This window comes from Eptatretus burgeri, chromosome 12 (genome assembly GCF_056783735.1).
Source record: "Eptatretus burgeri isolate ZD-2024b chromosome 12, Ebu_testis_v1, whole genome shotgun sequence".
NCBI lineage: Eukaryota > Metazoa > Chordata > Myxini > Myxiniformes > Myxinidae > Eptatretus > Eptatretus burgeri.
The window spans coordinates 22,990,282-23,013,684 of record NC_140972.1 but is presented as its reverse complement, the minus strand read 5'-3'; the positions used below and the strand labels follow the sequence as shown (position 1 = coordinate 23,013,684).

General features: G+C 47.3%; 1 protein-coding gene across 8 annotated transcripts in view; it reads right to left on the bottom strand.

Moving 5' to 3' along the window:
• The window catches only part of LOC147015251 (uncharacterized), a 166,178-nt gene that overhangs the window by 105,720 nt on the left and 37,055 nt on the right, over nucleotides 1–23,403 (bottom strand). For 3 of the 8 annotated variants that reach the window (XM_085849828.1, XM_085849826.1, XM_085849827.1), the window contains one exon: nucleotides 10,844–10,965. The exons of the other annotated variants lie outside the window; for them this stretch is intronic. In XM_085849828.1, coding sequence (XP_085705954.1) covers nucleotides 10,844–10,932 — 89 coding nt within the window. In that variant the 5' untranslated portion in view covers nucleotides 10,933–10,965. The remainder of the gene's footprint in view (nucleotides 1–10,843; nucleotides 10,966–23,403) is intronic. 8 annotated transcript variants of the gene reach the window in all.

The window sequence follows — 23,403 nt, the reverse complement described above, 5'->3', positions numbered from 1 at the left end:
CACTGTCTTCCCTTTCCCTAACCCTCCTCGCTCCCCCTCCTTCCTCTCTCCTTTCCCCTCCACCTCTTTACTCTCCCTGCTCTCTCTTCCCCAACCCTCTCTCCCTCTTCCCCCTTCTTTTTCTCCCTCCCCCTTTTAGTATAACCGTCAGTAAAGTGACAGGTGATATTTGCTATAAAATAAAACATGTGGAATGTGACGAGCACTCCCCTGATCTCCATTGGACATAGTCCAACATAAAAGCGTCACCTCCAATCCAGAGGCCTTGGCCCAGCGACTCTGTCAAACAGACAAAGATTACGTGAGACTTAATGTCCTAGCACCCACCATGTCCTCTCAGCACTCACACACCACAGGCTCTTTCTCTTTTAGGTGCCTGTGTCCTCTATCCTAACTAATCTGCCCTCTTAGCAACTATCAGCTGCTCAGGAGTCCCCAAGGCTCGGGTCTTCAATAATTATATTCCTTCCAACTCTTGGGCTACACTCTCAGCCAACAAACGACATATTTGAACCCAGTTCTATTAGTAATACTACCTATTTGTCATGCCGAATAACCAGCAGCTTTACAGCTTCAATTTTTCAAATTCTCTAACCTCTCTATCTCACCGACAGTATACTAGCTGGAGGCTCCCTCCAGTAAGGCCATTTTTCTCGACAACTCTTCCCACCACTCAATCCAGCACCATGCACACCTAAAATTTGTCTCACCATTCAAATTCTTTGCCACATACACATTAGCACTGTTTTCCCCCCAACACTCTCCACTCATCCCAAACAAGAAAACGGAGGAGTGGAAAGGCGCATCCTAATCCTATAAGCTACCAAATTCATGCTAATTCAAACCATGTAAATTTCTTCCATTCTAAGAGTTCACAAACTTCTTAAATTCCATAAATACCAATTGGTCCCATGCAATAATTTGGATGTCAAATTAAAATGGTCCTATGTTCTGGCCCTTAGCTCTCTTACACCCATCAGTCTGTCGATGCCATGACTGCTGTCATCTCTCAGCACTCCATAGTACTGAGCCTTGCTTCCGGCTCCTCCGATCCGAAGTGGCCTGCACTGATGCCTGTGTGCTCGCTCTCTGGGGGGTCTGACCGATGGATGGGGTTGTGTGAGTCCAGGGCTGAGTGTCTAGATGGGCGAGGATCCCGTACTGTGAATCTGAGAGAGATATGTGTGTCGCTGCCTCAAAAAAGGATGATGGTCCTGGCTGTGAATCTCAAAGATGGTGCAAGGTGTGATCATTGCACCTCATAAAGCCAGCCTAAACCCGAGCCCTAACCCTAACCCCTAACCCTGTGGGACTTGCGCATGCGCTGTGAATGTCCACCATGGGTGTAAAACCCTAAGTCCGAGCGCGTGAAACAGCCATTGTGGAGTGCAATTTATGTATGAAAATACAATGGGGCAATTTCCCATAAGGGAAATGGGAGAAAGGCAGACACGAGGTGTGACAGGGCATCTAACTATACATACTATTCTGGTCAATGGTAATTAAGGTTTAGAAATGCTTCTGCTGACACTCATTAGATATCTAATAAATAAGATTCAAAGGATGTCTTTCTGTCTGTCTGTCTGTTTGTTCACATTTATTGCAAGGACTGCTAGACTGACAACTCCCAAATTTGACACACAGCCCAAGTCCTATCCGGCGATTGTCCTTCGGGTATCTTCATCCACGACCTGAGTCTTTAAAGATCACTTTTCTGGCTTTTTCATTTATATGCATTCTCATCGGTTAACACATATCACGTGACAACACGGCCAAAGGCCAGCACACATAATTAGTCAACCTGTGTCTCCCACCCATTGTCTCACGGCACAGCTAGCCTGACTCGACATACAATTGGAACCAAACTAGATAAATAATATGTTCACCGTTTTCATGCTGCGGTAAGTCAAAGCTAGAGAACATTGTACTTTACGGTACTTCTACATATCGACGGTCCCCTGTGCCAGTGCGCATGCGCAGCCTGAGCCGGAGCCAGGGATGTTGTGGGTGTTTCAACCTGTTCAATACTTGTTTGATTATTGTCGTTCCACGCTAATAAAGTGGTCGAACAAATTGAACTCTGTTCTTATTTATAATCAAACAACTTGATGCAGTCGAGTAAAGGTCGTTGGTGCTGAGGAGGACACGACTGGGTGAAAACAGACCACGAGAACGTCGACAGTGAGTTTGGGTTTCTCGGGTACTGTACCCAATCTTCGCCCCCAGGACACTGTACACACGTGTGCATCACCGAAAATAGAACGTTTACTCCAGAATAACTGTTCCTATGGCGCCGGTGGAAGCAGAATGCCCGATCGAGGGTTGTGACTATATGGCTACACACGCAGAGGCGGCAGTGGTGGCGGCCATGTTGAGTATACACGCCACTGTGCACGTCGCCGCCCCCAGGGCGGCGAGCTCGAATGCCAAGATGGAGAAACTCAAGCGTCCCTCCATAGCACTGGCTGGAACAGGCGAGGCCTGGTCGTACTTCATAACCCGCTGGGGCAAATACAAAACAGGTACTAAGCTTGTCGGACCCGACATAGTCGCACAGCTACTGGAGTGCTGTGAGGAGGAGCTGAGAAAGGACCTCACTCGCGCGGCGGGTCGGAGCCTCGTGGGCAGCGATGAAGAAGACGTCCTCGCCGCCATGAAGGCGCTCGCCGTCCGGACGGAGAACACGATGTTAGCTCGAGTGGCACTGTCTAACATGCGGCAGGGACACGAGGAGCCCGTCCGGTTGTTCCACGCCCGCATCAAGGGGCAGGCGGACACGTGCAAGTATGAAATGAAGTGCACCAAGGCGGGGTGCGATCAGGTCAACAACTTCACGGAAGAGATATTGCGCAACGTGGTTGCCCGTGGCATCGCGGACCAAGCAATACAACTTGACCTACTCGGTGAGAAGAACCAGGACATGCCATTAAAGGACATGATAGAGTATATCGAGGCCAAAGAGTCTGGAAAATGCTCGGCATCGCGCCGGCTTGACACTCAGAGCACGGACGCGATCAGTAGTTCGTATCGGCGGGGAAAGCGACAGGACGTCCGCGCCAGAGTAGGAGCCAGGCCAGAAAAACGGAAGGCCAAGCCCGAAGGAGTATGCATCTACTGCGGCGAGGTGGGCCACGGCAAAACTCCTCAATGGCGCGCCAGACGCGCCGAGTGCCCCGGATACGGTAAAAAGTGCCGGAAGTGTGGCCGCCAGAATCACCTCGAGAAGGCGTGCCTGGGCGGCCGATCGGCAAGACCCCCATCTAAGGAGACCGACGGGATGTACGACGAGCAGACGGCAGCCTTTGTCGAGCTATGCACGGTCACCATGGCCAGCACAGAGGACGAAATGCGCGCGCTTCCCCTCGCTCACCACCTGTACGATGATATGTGCGATAAGTGGATGAAACGCATATCCGACCCGCAGCCATACGTCAACCTCACTCTCACCAACAAGCGCGAGGTTTACAAAGCGCTGGGTTTTAACCTCCTGAAACACATCCGCGCAGTAACCCTACCCGCTATGGCAGACACGGGGTGCCAGAGCTGCCTGATCGGCATTAAAGTCGTCCAACAAATAGGCCTGAGTACCGAGGACCTCATACCTGTATCCATGACCATGAAGGCCGCAAACAACAAAGGAATTCGTATCCTCGGAGCCGTGGTAGTCAGATTCGCCGGTAACAGTGACGACGCTCGGAGATTGGAGACGCGCCAAATCGCGTACGTGACGGACTCTTCAGACCGCATATTCCTCTCCCGCGCGGCCTGCATTGACCTGGGAATGATCTCGGACAGATTCCCGACACTCGGAGAGGTGAATCTGACGACCTCGGAATTGTGCGACTGCCCGCGACGCGTGGAGCCGCCGACCAAGCCGACCACACTCCCCATGCCAGCGACCGAGGCCAACAGAGAGGCACTACAGTCACATTTACTCAGGATGTATGCTCAGAGCACATTCAACACGTGCCCACACCAGCCACTACCGAGAATGACCGGCCCGCCACTACGTCTTATGCTCAGTGAGAACGCGACACCGGTTGCCCATCACACTCCCATCTCCGTGGCCATACATTGGCAAGATGAGGTAAAAGCAGGCCTCGACCAGGACGTTCGGCTCGGCGTGTTGGAGGAAGTACCCGTCGGCACGCCGGTGACATGGTGTCACCGCATGGTAATTTGCGCGAAAAAGAATGGCAAGCCGCGACGCACCGTCGACTTTCAGGCCTTGAACAGCATGCGTTCCGCGAGACCCACCACACCCAATCCCCGTTCCACCAGGCGAGACGCGTACCTAACGGGAAGCGCAAGACAGTATTCGACGCATGGAACGGTTACCATAGCGTCCGCCTACACGAGGACGACCGACACAAGACGACCTTCATCACTCCATGGGGGCGCTACCGGTACCTATCTGCCCCACAAGGGTATATGGCATCGGGGGACGGTTACTCACGGCGATACGATGAGATCGTCGCGGACATTGGTAACAAGACCAAGTGCGTAGATGACACGCTACTATGGTCAGACACGGTTGAGGGGAGCTACTTCCAGGCGGTCCAATGGCTGGATATATGCGGCCGGAATGGAATCATCCTCAACCCGGAGAAGTTTGTCTTCAGCGCACCCACGGTGGACTTCGCGGGCTTCACCATCACCATGACCGACGTGCGACCATGCAGCCGCTACCTGGAAGCAATCCACGATTTCCCACAACCGCGTAACATCACCGACGTCAGATCGTGGTTCGGGCTTGTCAACCAGGTGGCATACGCCTTTAGTATGGCCGAACGAATGCAGCCATTCCGGAAGCTCCTGAAAAGTGGAGAACGCTTCCAGTGGTCCATGGAGTTAGAGGACATATTCCGCGAGTCGAAAGACGTGATCGCACAAGAAATCGAACACGGTGTCCGCATATTTGACAAAACTAAGCCAACATGCATCGCCACGGACTGGTCGAAGGAGGGAATCGGATTCTGGTTGCTTCAAAAGCACTGCCGATGCGTGCCTGTTAGACCATTCTGCTGCACTGATGGATGGAAAATAACCCTGGTCGGCAGCAGATTTACACATGCGGCAGAATCCAGATACGCGCCCATAGAGGGCGAGGCTCTCGCAGTCGCGGATGCCTTGGACAAGGCGCGCTACTTCGTACTGGGCTGCGATAACCTGATCGTTGCGGTAGACCACAAACCACTGCTGAAATTCCTTTCAGACAGAGCACTTGACGACATACCCAACCCCCGCCTCAGGAACCTCAAGGAGAAGACCCTGCGTTATCGCTTCCGCATCATACATATCACGGGCATGAAGAACAAGGCGGCAGATGCCATGTCGCGCAGGCCGGTCGGCACCACGCGACCTCCACTCATGAACCTTCCAGATGACAATGCCACCATAGCGACCCACCTCCAACCAAGCACGCACACTGACGTCCTGTCTCTCCTACGCCAAACTGAGCCGGAGTATGACGACGATGTCGAGGAGGACAACCTGGCATGGTGCGCCGCGGGCCTCGAATCATTGCGATCAGTAACATGGGATCGCGTCAGGGAAGCCACCAGCAGCGATGGCGATATGCACATATTGGAGGGAATGACAATGAACGGCATCCCCGACTCAAAAATCCAGATGCCAGAGACAATTCGCGACTATCACCAGTACCGCGAGAACATTACATCGACAGATGGAGTGATCCTATACAAGGACCCGAGTAGTCATACCACCCTCACTCCGCGGTGATGTGCTGAGCGCCCTACACGCTGCCCACCAGGGCGTATCAATGATGACTGCCCACGCAGAATCCTCTGTATTCTGGAGAGGCATGTCGGCCGACATCAGCGCCACTCGGAAAAACTGCGAACACTGCCACCGGATGGCACCGTCACAGCCTGGAGCGCCACCAGCTCCACCTATCCCGGTCATTTACCCATTTCAGGCAGTGTGCTCGGACTTCTTTGTACACAAGGGTGCACACTACCTTGTGACGGTGGACAGTTACTCGAACTGGCCGATCATTTCAAAGTCGACGGGTGGCGCCACCGGACTCATAAACCACTTACGTCGCGCCTTCGTGACATACGGGACACCAGAAGAGCTCGCGTCGGATGGGGGACCGGAGTTCACCTCCACCGAGACCAGGTCATTCCTGCACAGATGGGGCGTACACCACCGCTTGTCATCGGTGGCCTTCCCTCACAGCAACTGTCGCGTGGAGATTGGAGTTAAGACAATGAAACGACTTATCACGGACAACACCAGCCCGCAGGGAGAACTTGACACTGACGCTGTGCAGAGAGCGATACTACAATATCGTAACACGCCTGACCCTGACACGAAGATCTCCCCGGCAATGTGTGTCTTCGGCCGCCCGATACGCGATTTCATCCCAATTATCCCCGGGAAGTACAGACCGCACGACACTTGGCATGAGACCCTGCAAGCGAGGGAGGAGGCCCTCCGCAAACGTCATATCCGCACAGCCGACACCTGGGCAGAACACACCAAACGCCTTCCGCCACTTGCTGTAGGAGACCTAGTCCGCGTACAGAACCAGACAGGATTCCACCCAAAAAAATGGGACAAGACAGGCAGTATCGTGGAGGTACGCCAACACGACCAATACGTGATCAAGATCGACGGCTCGGGCAGAGTCACACTTCGGAACAGGAAATTCCTGCGCAAGTTTAGCCCAGTTCGCAATGACCAGCTGCCACCCCGGTCTATCTATGATGATCTAGCAACCCGCATCACTGTACCTGCACCCGTTGTAACACCGCAACTGCCTGACCTCGACAGCGAACCCGTGACATCTGCGACGCCAACGGGGCCCACGCCGGCACTGACGTCAGTATGCACACCCCGGCGCAAGATGACACCCGTTTCAGACACGCCAGCAGCACCAGGACGAGGCACACCGAGGCGCGCGATCCTTCAGACGCCACCATCGGCCCCTGAAACCCCGAGAGCCCCATCCCCACTGGGGCCCGATGTGACACCACCAGCACCAGCAATAGGTCAACGCCGATCCACCAGAGCGACCAGCGTGCCTGCCTGGCACAAGGACTACTCCATGGAATAGTCACACGATGGGCGATATCAACTTTTGTTCATTCATTAAACTTAATATTTTCTCAGCCTTTATCTATTAACATAATAAAGACTCGGAGGGAGATAGAGAACATTGTACTTTACGGTACTTCCACATATCGACGGCCCCCTGTGCCAGTGCGCACGCGCAGCCTGAGCCGGAGCCAGGGATGTTGTGGGTGTTTCAACCTGTTCAATACTTGTTTGATTATTGTCGTTCCACGCTAATAAAGTGGTCGAACAAATTGAACTCTGTTCTTATTTAAAAGCTATCTGTTACGCTAAGTGGGAAACAGTATGTTCCTATTCGCAATCACTATGTCATGCCCGTCCCTTGAAGATAAATACATGTAATAAATAAGATTCTTCGGATGTCTGTTTGTCTGGCTGTTTTTTTGCAAGAACTGCTGGACTGACAACCACCAAATTTGGCACACAGCCCAAGTCCAATCCAGGGATTGTCCTCAGTGTATTTGCATCCACAACCTCAGCCTTTAAAAACACCGAAGAACCACGAGACCTTGTTTTTTACATGCTTGAGAGATTAGAATACTGTACATGCTTGAGAGAAGATTTTTTTATATGCTTGAGAGAAGACTTTCTGCATGCTTGGGAGTTAAGATCCTGACGACGCAAAGACCCATAAGACCCTTAAGACCATTGAATTCCCCAAACACAATTGAGACACTTTAAAACCCCTAAGACCCCAAAGACCCTCTGAAACCCTTAAGACCGCTCAGAGCCAGAAGACCCTTAAGACCCCAAAGACTCTTAAGACTTTGAAGACCCTTCATAACTGTAAGACCCTTTAAGACTTCAAAGACTCTTAAAACCCCAATGACCTGTAAAACCTAAGACCTTAAAGACCCTTATGACCTCAAAGACACTTAAGATCTCAAGACCCTTGAAGACCCCTTTACCCACTGGTGTTCCCTTAAGACCCCTTTACCCAGTGGTGTTCTGGCTCTCCTGCTCCCGACAGTTCCCCACCCCATCGGTTCTCCTGCCCCTGATCCACTTTCCCCATTCTCAGCCCTGCCGGCTCTTCTGCTTCTCCCACTTCTCTATAACCCCCCCCCCCCCATTCCCACTCTGACAATGCCGGGTAGCCTTGCTTGTAACTGAATAATTAACCCCTTAATCGTTTTCTAACATATATTTAAACTGAACAGCTATTCTAAGTTTCTTTTTCAGCTTTATCCAGATGATCATTCATAAATCGACACTGACAATGTCAATGATAACTGAGAGGTATAAAACTGTCAGTTTTATTTTGAATTGACAATTGTAAACTGAAATCGTTTTCAATTTTATCATCAGTCACATCCCTCAGTTTGGTGCAGAGTACAGCATCTGCCCACACACGGAAAGTTTTGCTTCTCAGCATGCTACACAGTGGAATTGAATCTCTCAAACGTGTCTCTCACTGCTCAATGCAAGGTTTCACGTTCTTCCAAAATATATTGGTGAACATTTCTGGAGAGACATCTGCAGGAAGTCTTAATTACGAAATCTTTAGGCTCTTCCATGCATGATTCCGAAAAAAAGACGAGAGTTCTGAGAACACCATATGCCACACAGTCTTGAAAAAATGGACATGGCAAGGGTCTTTTCAACTCGATTTGTGTTCTGCAGTGTTCAAGTATATAATTCAATTGAAATAAAATAAAGGCTTTAAAAGCTGGAGCAAAAAAACCTTTTTCCGAAGGTTACCATCGTTGATGCGGCGTCTTTTACACCACCTTATTTAACACGTTACATGAGTACTACTTCGTCCTGGTGTTGGCGCAGTGGTTCGGACAGCAGCTTGGGATCCAAAAGGTCCTGAGTTCAAGCCCCGTTGGGCCACTGAATTAATACACCAGGGGGTTGACTCAGCCTGTCATCCTTCCGAGGTCGGCAAAATGAGTACCAGTGTACTGGACCGGTGTATACCCCGGTTAAAATAGGTGTACCATATCCCTGTGTTGTAAGAGGCGACCAGGGTTGCGTCAGGAAGGGCATCCGGCGTAAAACATGTGCCAAATCACTATGCGGTACATACGGATGATCCGCTGTGGCGACCCCTAAAAACGGAGCAGCCGAAAGAAGAAGAAGAAGATGAGTACTACTTCGTGCCTGATGTTTGTGTGCTTTATGACGTCCTTAGAAGCAGTAAGTTTCCTGTGTGGAATGATTTATAATTTTGTTTGAATGCCAGACAAGCAGACAGAATTAAACAATTACCTTACTCCTCTGTGCTCACGTGTGCTCAGGACGAGATTCCATACAATTTGCCAAATTCAGAGCCAAGGTTACAAGGAAATACAAGGAAATCGAACACAGGTGGAGGCCATTCAGCCCATCACGCCTGTACGAACACCACACTAATTTATCTACACAAGATCCAAGGAAGAAAATGGGGAAAAATGTTTTAATTAATGAAATATAATTGTTTTTGTTTGTTTGCTTGTTTTTTATTTTATATTATTTTTTTATTTTTTGTAGTTTTTGTGGGTTTTTTTCAGTTTTGTAGTTTTTTTTCTTCCCCTCATGGGAGGGGGCATGGGCTTGGTTAAAAACACACATCAAACACACAACCCCCCTTGACAAGACCCCCACCAACAGCACTCCTTACACATGCACACAATCACCCATCAATGCTGAAACTATCTAAAAGTCCAATCGACATCCCCATACCCCTCTATCTCCATAACTTCCAGGAACCTATCTAATTCTAATTTAAACTTCGACTGTTTCTGCTGCCACGATCTTTTCAGGGAGGCCATTCCATGCATTAACTACTCTTTGAGTAAAAGTCCCCTGCCTTGCTACGGTCTTAACTCTCCTCTTCTTTACTCTCAGGCTATGGCCCCTGGTCCTATCACTGTCTACTCTGTTGAGTAATTAATCTGCACTCATTTTGTCTATAACTTTCATTATCTTAAACATCTCTATCATATATCCTCGTAACCACCTCCTTTCTAGTGAATAAAGCCCCGGCTCCTTCAGCCGCTCCTCATAGCTAAGTCTAGCTCGGCCCGGAGTCAATATAGTAACCCTGCGCTGAACCCTCTTTATGGCATCTACGTTCTTCCGGGACTGTGGTGACCAGAACTGCACACAATATTCTACATGTGGCCTTCATTAAATTCCTGTACAATGTTAACACCACCTCTTTTTATTTATAATTATTGATCCCCCTCTGAATACAGCCTAAAACTCTATTTGCTTTACCTATATTTTTTGGCAGCCTGGCACTGCCTATAGCTGCCTGCTCACCTCCCATATCTATTACCACCCCCAGATCCTTCTCCTGTGTGACACGCTCAAAAATTACCCCTTGCATCATGTAATCTCTATTTTCATTGTTCTGCAACTGATAACCTGCAGGTTCAAGGTCTGATTCATGTTCTGATTCGTATTCTCCAGCGTTCCAAATATAAAATTCAATTTAAATTCAGTTCTTCCTCCATCATAAACTGAAGGTTGCAGACAGACAGACAAACAGACAGACAAGGTGAACCAATTGCTTCCCTCTGGTTTATGCTTCGCATGCACCGTGGAGTAATAATGAAATAGAAATGAAACAGTCTGTGCACCTTGACATTTCCCATTTACTGATATCTAAGTTATAACTGTTATTCAAATTTTCTGAGGTTTCATCTACAGAATAGTCTGGATGAGGCTTTAATGCTTCATTACATGCTTAAGGAAAATGACTGAGCAAAGTTGCCTCAATATTCAAGTCATCTAATTGACCCACATGGCTGACCTTTCCCAGCGACTGCAAACATTTGGCTCTTGAAGGTCCAGAGCCAAAATGAACTGAGGCAGAAGCATCAGGAGGACAGTGATGGACATCCTGTTGATTAAGATCCAGCACACCCCAGATCACTGAAAAAAAGTCAATGGCAAGAAGGTTAAATACACCATTTTACTCTTCAAGCAATAGTGTGTGAGTTTTGTGGACATTTGAAACCTTACAATATATCTGTTCCTTTTTCAGCACATAAGTAATGGACGATCTTTGGCTGTACACATATCCGCGTTCAGTTTCCTGCCGTTGCCATGGCGTGATCATTTACGAAGTCCTTCAGCACACCCTTGATTCCTCGAACTAGTTTCTGTTGTTTTCTTTGCACTTTTCATTCAATTGCTATTCCGGATGTCACACATCGGTCTTTTGTTCACTGTAAAACAATCTCTTCGAACACCATTTATTTCTCATCATAAATGAGTTTTATGTCTTGTTTTTTTCAAGTGATGATTAAGACTATCAACTTAATACCACATAGTATAGAGTTATAGGTAAGGCTGGAATTACAAGTTTCTCAAGTTAACGTTTTGAACCCTAACGGCCGTTTTACGAGCCGCTATTCAAACCTCCATATACCCGAGTGGCTGGTTGACCGGCTGCTATTCAAAGCTCTATAAACCTGAGCGGACGGATTGTTCTTCAGGGAGCCCAGGGTGGGGGAGCCGAAAGTCCAAGGAACTCAGGGTTCAAAGGGTTAAGAGTTCTAAAGTTATATATTTTTCACATAAGTCGTACAAGTTTCTCCTTGAACAGCTTGGTCACTGTAATTTTAAAAATACCACATATTCCAAGTTGAGTTTCGTTACACACGTTTCCTTTGTCTTTAAATATAGGCCATCAGAATATTTGGTGGTTTTAATAAACTGTCTCTAATTTGATGAATAATAATGAATCCTAACAAATACCACTGCGACTCCTTTCATATCCCAAATTAATTTCACCTTCCTGTGGGGTCGGCCACATAGATATTCCCTCTCTCCACCGCTCCATCCCAATCACCCTCTCTCTGCAACCCCACCTCTCATGTCCTTCTGCACCACCTCTTTCCACCTCCGTTTTGGTCTGCTCCCTTGTGCACCGACCATCCATAACAAAGACCTGCCTAACCACATTCTCCTCCTTCCTTCTGATCACAAGACAACAAATTCAGACTTGCCTCCTATACCTTTTCGCTCATGTCCCTCACTCCTTCCCATCCCCTCATGTCCTCAATCCTCTTCCTTTCCCTCACAGAAATCCCCACCAGCCCTGTCAGCATCCATATCTTCATCCTATGCAGCAGTCTTTTATTCCTTAAGACCCAAGCCTCTGCTCAATAAAGAACTGGTCTTATGATCATTTTGTAAAGCTTCGCAAATCAACCTCACTGAAGCTTTTGATCATGTATCCTCCCAGAAACCCTTCACTTATGTCATTCTTCTGTTTGTCTCTGTCTCTCCCTCTTTGATACATCATCAATGAAACCGCCTCCCCTCCTCCAAAGTGGAACCCAGGTCAGGTATGGGAGCATGTGCCAGAACAGCGCGTCGCTGCGTCCACTTTCCGCCGGTACTCCAGGGGGCCTCCGTCTGGCCATCCCCCAGGAAGATGAACAGGCCCATCCCCATCTCCTTGAGATGATGGTCAACCTGCTGCAACCATGAGGCACGTGGTCGGCCCCACTGGCCTCCTCCACTCATGAGACTCCCTCGCTGAGAGAATCTGGTGAGCAGGATCAGCGTCAGGAAAACGAGCCACATGTCCATACAGCCGCAATTGACGCTCACAGACTATGCAGGTAACAAATCTCATCCGAGTCTCTCTCAGCAACCGCTCGTTTGACACAAAATCCGACCAGCGATATCCAAGGATTCTCCAAAGACACCTGGTACCAAAGGAATTAAGTCTCCGTCTCAGATCCTTGGTCAGAGTCCAAGTCTCGCACCCATAGAGCAAGACTGGAAGTACCAAGGATCTGAAGACTCGGACTTTCGTCCTCCCGCACAGGTACCGGCAGCGCCACACCCCATGATCCAGTGAATCCATGACTCCCCAGGCTCGACCCAGACGTCTATTGACCTCTGACTCGCAGCCAGCAGAGACATGAATATCACTGCCAAGGTAAGTGAATCTCTCCACGACCTCAACATCCTCACCACAAACAGACACAGACAGGACAGCAGCATCCAAGATGTCACCGAAAGCCTGGATCTTAGTTTTGACCCAAGAAACCCGTAATCCCAGCGGCTCCGACTCCTCATTCAGCACCTTGAGAGCCCCCAAAAGGATGTCTAAAGTCTCCGCAAAGATGACTGCATCATCTGCAAAATCAAGGTCCGAGATCTTGACATTCCCAAACGATGCACCACAACTTGATCTCTCCGACATCCTCCCTAAAATCCAGTCCATACAAGTGCTGAAAAGTGTGGGGGCAAGTACACATCCCTGACGAACTCCAGTAACAACTGGAAATAAGTCAGAGGTGGTACCACCACACTCCACAGCACTCTCAGTGCCAGAGTAGAGTTCAGACATCAGATCGATCAGTTTTGGTGGCACCCCACGAAGACCAAGAATCCTCCAGAGGACATCCCGATTCACTGAATCGAACGCTTTACAGAGATCAACATAGGCTGCAAGCAGCCCCTGCCGAAACTCTCGTCTGAGTTCGGTGAGGACACGAAGGGCAAGGATACGGTCAATCGTTGACCTCTTTGGTGTAAAGCCTGACTGCTCTGGACGCTGGTGCTCAAGCAGATGGTGGCGAACCCTATCTAGAATTATCCGAGCAAAGACCTTGCCCGGCACTGAGAGCAGTGTCACCCCTCGGTAGTTGTTGCAGTCTTGGCGATCACCCTTCCCTTTCCAGAGAGGGACAACAAGGCCCCTCTTCCAGTCAGTTGGGATGATGCCTGTGTTCCAGGCAGAGCACAACACTGCATGCAACGACACGAGTGCAGCATTTCCACCAGCCTTGAGAAGTTCGGCATGGATGCCACAGATCCCTGGAGCTTTGCCCCGTTTCAACTGGTTCACCGCAGCCCGTATTTCCACAAGCGAAGGTGGACCACAGTTGATTCGAGGGTCAGCAACAGGGATTGTAACACCCTTGACGTCCAACTCGACAGCTGGGGGATCAGCCTGGTACAACCGCTCAAAGTAACTGGCCCAGCGGGCCTTCACTTCAGACTCCTCTGTCAAGAGCCTACCACTCTCTGCTCGAACTCCAGTGCTCCGAGGGATGGGCTTGGATGAACGTAATGCGTGAATTCCCCTGTAAGCGGGACGAGAATCACCTGTCCACAGGTGATGCTCTACCCCTTCACAGATTCCTCACACATAGGCCTCCTTGTCCACCCTCAGTGCACGTACAGTTTTACGCCTCAGCTCCCTGAACAGCTCAGCTCTGCCATTCAGCCTGGCCCTGCGACTGGTCAATGGTATCCAGTGTCCCTTGAGAGACAAAATTCTTCTTTGCCCTGCGGTGAGCTCCAAGACATCGACTGGCAACATCAAGGACGGTGGTCTTGAAGGCGCTCCACAACTCTTCAGGACCCCCCAAAGCACCCAGACCCCCAAGTGTCCACTCAGCCTGTTCGCAAACTCCTCAGCTACTCTCTCATCCCTGAGCTTGGCAACATCCAGCCTATGCTGGGATGGTACCATTCTCCAGGATTTAAGGTGCAGCTTTAGAGTTGCTACAACAAGCCTGTGGTCAGTATTGAGGAACTGAGCACTCCGGTAGACGCTGCAGTTCTGGATCATCCTCCAACGACCATCAATGAGGACATGGTCAATCTCCTTTGCCACACCGCCAGCGTTGGAATACCAAGTCCAGCGATGAGCTTGTGGGCGCTGAAACCATGAACCAGCCACTCTAAGTCCATGACTTCTTGCAAAGTCAAGGAACTTAGTGCTATTCTGGTTCATAGTTCCTGACCCATGGGGATCAACACACACCTCATAACCATCCCTATCAGTCCCAGTCGATGCATTGAAATCCCCCAAGACTAGAAGTGTATCTCGTCTGGGGCACTGATCAATCACAGACTCGAGTGTGGCGTAGAATGCATCCTTCATGGTGAGATCACTCGCCTCAGTCGGAGCATAAACAGAGACCAGGGAAATGACACCTAAGGAGTGACGAATCCTTAATCTCATAATACAACGTTACCTCAATTATCATTGGGGTCAGCTTATTGGACACAGCTACAGCAACTCCTTGGGTATGGTAACCATCAGAGCGACCAGACCAATAGTAGGTGTAACCACCCACCATTATCTCGCCGCAATCTGGTCTCCGAACCTCAGAGAGAGCTGCAATCCCGATTTCCAAACGCTTGAGCTCAGATGATAACAGAGACAGGTGATCATCCTCTCTTAGGGATAGGACATTCCAGGCACCCATCCGAAGGGACCGTCTCAGGTTAACCCAAGGAGACCGCCGTCTGGTGGACGACACCTCAGCACCACTCTGACACACTCTCCCGCAATCTGACCCAGGGATGTTACCCCGTGGTTTCCCTCCTATCATCAAAGATTGGGGGTCCCGAAGGCTTTGCCCCAATCCCGTCATCCGGTGAGCTGCCCTCCGAAGGGAAGCTGCACAGGAGGTACTCCCACGGAGTGGGTTTTCAGATTTTTTTGTGTTTTGCGGAATGAAGGGTTTTACGGTGGCCGGAGTGCAAATCCTACCACCAACCTCCTAATAAGAAGTAACCCAACTGCAGGAGGACGTCTGCAGACACAGTTGGGCACTAGATATGGATGGCCGTTGGCTCACAAGGAGCTCCTCCGCCCTTTGACAGGTTTTGTTTTTAATCCTGCTGGGTATCCATATCCAAACACCCCCCTCACGAGAAAACCTGGTGGGGGAGACGGTTTAGTCGCCGACAACCCGACCATGGAACAGGTTAGTACAGGTTTACATGGTACCTGTAGCAGGTCACAGATCGAACCTGACCTGACAAGAACCCAGGTACCTGATTTTTACCTCCACCACCGAAGGTGGATGGAGGTGATGTTTTCACCCCTATCTGTTTGTGAGCAGGATACATCAAAAAGTTATGGACGGATTCAAATGAAACTTGATGGACATTTTGGGTATGTGACAAGGAGGAATCGATTCGATTTTGGTGAAGATCCGGATCCGGATATGAGAATTTAATTATTTTTCAGTGATTTTTTCACCATTGAAAGACGTGGCCAAAAACTGGAGATGAGTATAGCACGATATGTCAAAACGTTGTGGACAGGTTATGAAAAAACTTGGTGGATGAGATGTTTGTGGTGAAAAACTAACAGCCTGTTTGTGGTGAGCATGTTGAGGTCATGGAGAGATTCACTTACCTTGGCAGTGATATTCATGTCTGCTGGCTGTGAGTCAGAGGTCAATTGACGTCTGGGTTGGTTCTGGGGAGTCATGGATTCACTGGATAATGGGGTGTGGCGCTGCCGGTCACGGGAGGATGACAGGCTAAGTTAACCCCACCTGGTATTAATTCAACAGCTGAGCGGGATTGAAGCCTTCCTGATGAAGCCTTCCTACCATGCACACGCTCCTCAGACAACGCAGGCTGCGCTGGCTCAGCCACGTGTGCTGGATGGAAGACGGCCACATACCGAAGGATATCCTTTATAGTGAGATAGCCTCTGGCAAGAGATCTGTCGGCTGTCCCCAGCTGTGCTTCAAGGATGTCTGCAAGCGCGACATGAAAGCTCTGAACATCAACACAGAGCTGGGAAGACATAGCAGCTGACCGCAGCAGATGGCGCAGCGTGCTCCAAAGACAACTCGAGGCAGGAGAGGAAAAGATCCAGAACCTGGCTGAAGAAAAGAGAGCCAGACGGAAGGCACGCTCCTCTGGAGACAACCCTGTGACCACCCACACCTGCACCCAATGCGGCAGAGACTGCCACTCCCGAATCGGACTGATCAGCCATGGCCGATGCTGTTTCAGCCATGACGTCACCACTGCCTCAAACGACAACTGGGGCGCATCATCATCCATGGTCGACATCGACCGACCGAGGCCTACTACCTACTACCTTACTGAGTGGGATTTGAACTCAGGACCCTAGGATCCAAAGCTCACCACCCTAACCATTACGCCAACACAAGGCATAATAATTTTTTGAGATATCATGCTATTTATCATTTTTGGCCTTATCTCTCAATGGTGAAGAATCACGTAAAAAATTGTAGTACTTAGATCCGGATCTGGATCTTCACCAAAATCTAATCAGTTCATCCTTGTAACGCACCCAACCTGTCCACAACTTTTTGAGATAACCTGCACATAAACAAACAAACAAACAAACAGACAGAAAGGGGTGAAAACATAACCACCTTCACTTTCGGTGGTGGAGGTAAATATGAGGTAGCTCAGCATATCATACAAAGTGTTTAATTATAAATGTTCATTTAAATTTTTGCGTGTAAACAAAGTCTTGGCCTATGGAAGATTGAGTTGACAAAAGGAAGAAAGCAATACACCTACAGTGAGGCAGTGGGATACCACGCAGACACAATGGGTGTGAACAGACAGGAGAATGAGAGAGAAAAGGGAAGCAAACATGGCATATCAACCTGCACATAGATTGAGGAGATGAAGGAGGCTAACGAGGATAGAAATGGAGTCCTGCCAACTTGAAGTCATGGAGAGAGGATTGTGTAGGATTGCACAGACTGAGGAAAGAGGTAACACAAGCAGGAGAAAAGAGGAAAAAGGAGGAACAAAGAGGTGGAGGTGAGTACTCAGCCTGGATTTAGGGAGTTTCACAAGAAAGGAGTTACTGGAAGAATGCTTGTGACCTGGAAGGAAATGGTTATGATCTCTCCTTTGAAATTTAATATATCCATCTGTTGAATTAAAAGGAGCAACATGTAAAATATAGAATAGCCAGTACAGAAGCCAACCTAATGATCTTGGAAAAGAGATCATTCCTGAGGTTAGTAGCAATGACAGATTCCATCAGTTTGCTTAAGGCCCAGTCACACCTTGACGTTTTAGCCAGTAATGGCAACGTATTAAAATGTATGTAAAACGCTGGCTTACGTTGAACTTTTCATGTTTTTTTTTAAAGATTCGGACGTATTCATAACGACTTGGTCTTATGCATAACGTATTAGTAACGGACACAGAACGTTTCGTTGTGTTATAAATAACTTATACCAACGAATGCTGAACCTGTTGTCGGCCTTCACAACCTATGCCCAACGATAGTCTAACTTATGCATAGCGCGCTGCACGCATCGCCGACGAAGACGTGGCGTAGGTTATGAAAAGGCTGACGCACAACGATTCAAATCATAACCGCCGCAGAAATGGAAGTGTCAACATCGCAGTCACACCTTGGCGATCTTGCCAGCGTATGCCGACCTCTGAAAAATGCGTCTAAAACGCTGGCGCACATCGAATACGGTATGGGTAAGTTTGGTATGCGTGAATAGAACGCTAAAGTACGCTATCATATGTCGTATTAAATGGAGTACGTCTTGTAATTTTAAACATGTTGAAAATTTTACGACATACTTGACGTATGACACACGCTCCGCATGCGATGGGAATAAGTTGTAGGCACGTTACGCGTGTTCCAGACTCCCAGTTTTTTTTTTTTCTTCGGTATGACGGTGTTCAGTGTACAGTGCGGTTATGATTTAAATCGTTGAGCGGCAGGCTTTTAATTATATTATATTATAACCGCACTAGAAATCGAAATATCAAAATCACCATCATACCGAAGGAAGGAAGAAAATAAATAAATAAATAAAAAACCAGGGAGTCTGGAACACTGACGCTAACCATTACCTCGACGTGTTTCGACTTATGAGTAACTTACAAGTAACGTGTGTCGACGTGTGTCAACGATCGCGTAACGTGCCTACAACTTATGGCCAGCGTTATGCGGAACGTATGAGTCATACGCTGGCATAAGTCTTAAAATTTCAAGCATGGAAAATTTGAGGACAACCAAAAAGTACAACGTTTAAAGCCAGCATACTATGACGTATGGCAGTGTTTTTCAGCGTGCTCTCAATGTTATCAAAACTTATCCATAACGTATTCGACGTGTACCAGAGTTTTAGACAAATTTTCCAAAAATCGGCATAAGCTGGCTAAAACGTCAAGGTGTGACTGGGCCTTTATGATGGGGAGAAGGCTGCTCAGTCAGCAGTTGAGTGGATTTGGCTTGGAACCCTCCTTGTGTAGTAATGTTTCAATTCTTAAGATGAAAGATTAGGGATAGTCTGTTGAGGAAGCAATTCCAGTTACTGTTGATGTCAAGACTTATGATGATAATAGACCAGTTTATGAGGGTGACAGTAGATTTCAGAACAGAACAGTCTGCCGTACCGAACTAACATACAAATCAATGCCTTGGTAGCTCTGAAGTCTTTCTAGGAGACAAACGCTTTCGTGATCAGAAGAGCAAAATAAGTTGGCTGCAATATTGTGACATCGTAAGAGCCAAGGGGAGTGGGGAAGGACACGATGGAGGTGAAGTTTGACATGACAATACAAGAATGCATGACTGACAAAAGGAGAGGTGACGAGGAAAAGAAAGAGAAGGACCAGGGCAGTTGTTTTACAAAAGGCCTTGGCTGCTATACTTTGGATCGTAGTTCAAGGACCGACTCCCAGCCAACTGGCATGGTGGATACTGGAGTCTCCACATATTGGAAAGAGAGCTGGTGTGGGAGGACAGCAGAGAATCCATTTCTGTCGGTGAAGCTGGGTGCATGGTCGACCACACACAGAAACAAGAGCTCGTCAATGAACATGTTTCCCCCTCCCCCTGTGACAAACAAACAGGTGGTTGTTATGGAGAATCGGATATGAAGCGTTTGTGAGTGCTTTGTCAAAAATATATATTTATCAAAATACATCAGCCTCGGGCCAATCATCTTTTGAACATGTTTGCCCTTCAGGGACCGTGTGGTCAGGGTGCAGCATAAGCATGGGGCACATTTTATGATATTTCATAAGAAAGGGCGATGCATGCTGCCAACGAAGATGTTGATTTGGAGTTTTAAAAAGCCCTTCCATGAGAAAGATGCAGAACTATTTGTGGGTTTGTGTGCATCAACACACTCAACCATAATCCTCTCAAGTACAATTGCAATAAAACCACTTTTGGCAAAGAAATTATTAGCAAGAGCTTCCAAAGGAAACACTGAGAGCACATGAAAAGTTTTTGTATCATTGGTATAATGAGTTGTGTGTTGAGATTGGAACAACAAACAGGTCATGCCATATCATGAGCTTCTTTGAAATGACTTGTTGAGCTATTGTTCATAATAACATGAATGGGATGTATCCTCCATTGATATTCTCCTTCACAATGTGAAACTTAAGTTGCTCGAAACTTGGAGGTCAAGCCAGGCATATTGCTGTAAAAAAGAAAATCTCACGAAAGCCAATTAATGAGATTCCCCATGTGGAGGCTCTGGCTTGTAAGAAAGTTACCCATTGTTATAAATTCACCCCCAAAGCACTGTGTTTAAATGACTTTGAAAAAAAAACCTGATAATTACTTTTTATCAAATGAACTTGAGCTGAGGGTAAAAGAACAAAAACAAATTTCCAAAAGAATTATGGGACAGTGAAGTTCTCAGTTGAAAGCTCTCAGACCAAAAGTAGCTGAACAGGAAACAGAGAATAAACATTCTCCTTGCATACAAGAACTTTCCATCATCGACTTTCAACCTTAAACATGCAGCGTGTTGTTGAACCGGCCGAGAACGTGATCAATAAGTCCATAGACGAATATAAAACTAGAAAAACAAGTGACTGATGTGAATGAGAGAGGAGAGAAACGACAGGAGAGAGAGAGAGAGAGAGAGAGAGAGAGAGAGAGAGAGAGAGAGAGAAAGAGAGAGAGAGAGAGAGAGACAGAGAGAGAGAGAGAGAGAGAGAGAGAGAGAGAGAGAGAGAGAGAGAGAGAGAGAGAGAGACAGAGAGAGAGAGAGAGACAGAGAGAGAGAGAGACAGAGAGAGAGAGAGACAGAGAGAGAGAGAGAGAGAGAGAGAGAGAGAGAGAGAGAGAGACAGAGAGAGAGAGAGAGACAGAGAGAGAGAGAGAGAGAGAGAGAGAGAGAGAGAGAGAGAGAGAGAGAGAGAGACACAGAGAGACAGAGACACAGAGAGACAGAGAGACAGAGACAGAGAGACAGAGAGACAGAGAGACAGAGACAGAGACAGAGACAGAGACAGACAGAAAAAGGTGAGTTGGGAGGGGAAGTGAGCAAAGAGGATGCTATTTTATGCTTTACCGCACGCACGCACGTGCACACACACACACACACACACACACACACACACACACACACACACACACACACACACACACACACACACACACACACACACACACACACTACAGTATAAAAAAATATATATATATGTAGAGATATGGTGGCACTTCCTTATTTCCATCATGGATGTGTTCCTGAAATATATCGCTTAAATCAAAATAATTTACATTGAATTTCAAAATCCCATTGAGTTAATGGAGTCAAGGGGGAATGTGTTCATGGCAGAAAAAAATTAAGTGGAAATTTTTCAGAGGAAATGAATATTAAACTGGTCATCTTCTTCCCCCACCCTGTGCAGCGCAAAACTGCAAGTGACATCATTGACAGGGTGTGGCAGTGCCCTTGTAGGTTCAAGCAGGAATTGGGAACTTGGCTCGGATGCCAGCGATAGCTCCCCTACTACTCTTCACAAAGGACACCAAAAGTGATCTTTAATGTTCACCAACTGATTCTGGCAGATGTGACACCAACTTTAACATCAACCTGAGGGACTGCACACACACTGATTAATCACCCTGCCTGTGAAACACCAGGATGACAGTTTATAGCTGGGTTAAGATTCGAACCCAGGCTGGACAGCTTGGAGCAAGTGTGCATACCTCTCGGCCATCCTGCCATGGTATGGGAAGGTATATAGTGTTAATAATTAGTCAAACAGAGGCTCGAGGTTGTCCGCCCCTTCCTCCATGTTTGACAAATCCACAAGAGGACATGTTGGCTTCTTAGATGCTGTTCTTGGTGATGGAGTTGGTGTTGATGTTGTTGAGAATGTTGATGCTGCAAGTTAATCATCTGGAGGCCTTTCGACCTTCTGGAAGAAGCGAAAGAGAGTCTTCTGCACTGCTTTCTTCTTTGTTTTTTTTTTTTTCAGCAAGCATCGCTTTGTTGCCACTGCAAACATTTCGTCCCATTGCTCCCTTGAACTCGTACTCGTAGTACTTGTCCCATTGCTTTACTCATTCTAATCCTCCCGTTATGTTAATCATTCTTTTAACTCAATCTTTAATTTAATTTATTTTGCCTTCCTCACCCCGGGGATTCCTCCACCGTATTTTTTTAAATTACTGAGCCAATTTTTTTTTCCACCCGTCGCACGCAGCTGTGTGTCAAGAATAATGATAGTGAACATATTCTTGAGGTCGGACATACGTCACAGTCACGTGACTTCGGTTGGTGACGTGACCCGCCCTATTGGCAAAGGGGAAAACAAACGCAGCCCCCGGTCGCAGACGCACACACATCGTTGTTTTACTCGCACGAAAAGCCGTGATTTTTTTTTTTTCTGTCGATGTATTTCAGATAAATTGTTGATACATTGTGTTCACCCAAGTGTTTGCAATGTTATATCAATATATAGAACATTCGTCACATGATGCATCGGCCAGGATATCGAGGAAAAATACAGTTCATCGGCCTTGATTCTTGGCCCTACCAGTTCCCCGGTGATTCGAGGATCGACAACCCGAAGGAATGGCCGAACGTGCAATACCCGGACGGATGTACACGTATCTCGTCAAGACACCAGGTATGTAATTCGATTTTAAACCGATTTTTAACTGTGTATTATCTAATATTACTGTACTGGAGTGTTAATATATTATTTCAATTGTTTATGAACTCCTGAGCTGACGTGGCAAGTTAACCTCCGCCATCGAAGATGGACGGAGGTTACTGTTTTCACTTCTTTCTGTTTGTTTGTTTGTTTGTTTGTTTGTTTGTGAACAGTATTATGGAAAAACTCCTTGACAGATTTCGACGAAACTTGGTGGGGGGATTAGGTCTGGTCCAAGGATCATGCCATTAGATTCTGGACTTGGTCCAAAGTCCAATATGGCCGCTATGGCGGCCATTTTGAAAAAAAATAGAATTTTTGTTTTTGCATTTCTACATGTTTTAAGTGATTTCCAACCCCAAAAAACTAAATTTGTTGGAGAAAAAAAAAAATTTGCAACTTTTTTTTTTCAAAAAAATTTCGATTTTATTTGAAAAATACTTGAATTCTTTTTTTTTTGCATTTCTACATGTTTTAAGTGATTTCCAACCCAAAAAAAACAATTTGTTGGAGAAAAAAAAAATTTGCAACTTTTTTTTCAAAAAAATTTCGATTTTATTTGAAAAATACTTGAATTTTTTTTTTTTGCATTTCTACATGTTTTAAGTGATTTCCAACCCAAAAAAAACAATTTGTTGGAGAAAAAAAAAATTTGCAACTTTTTTT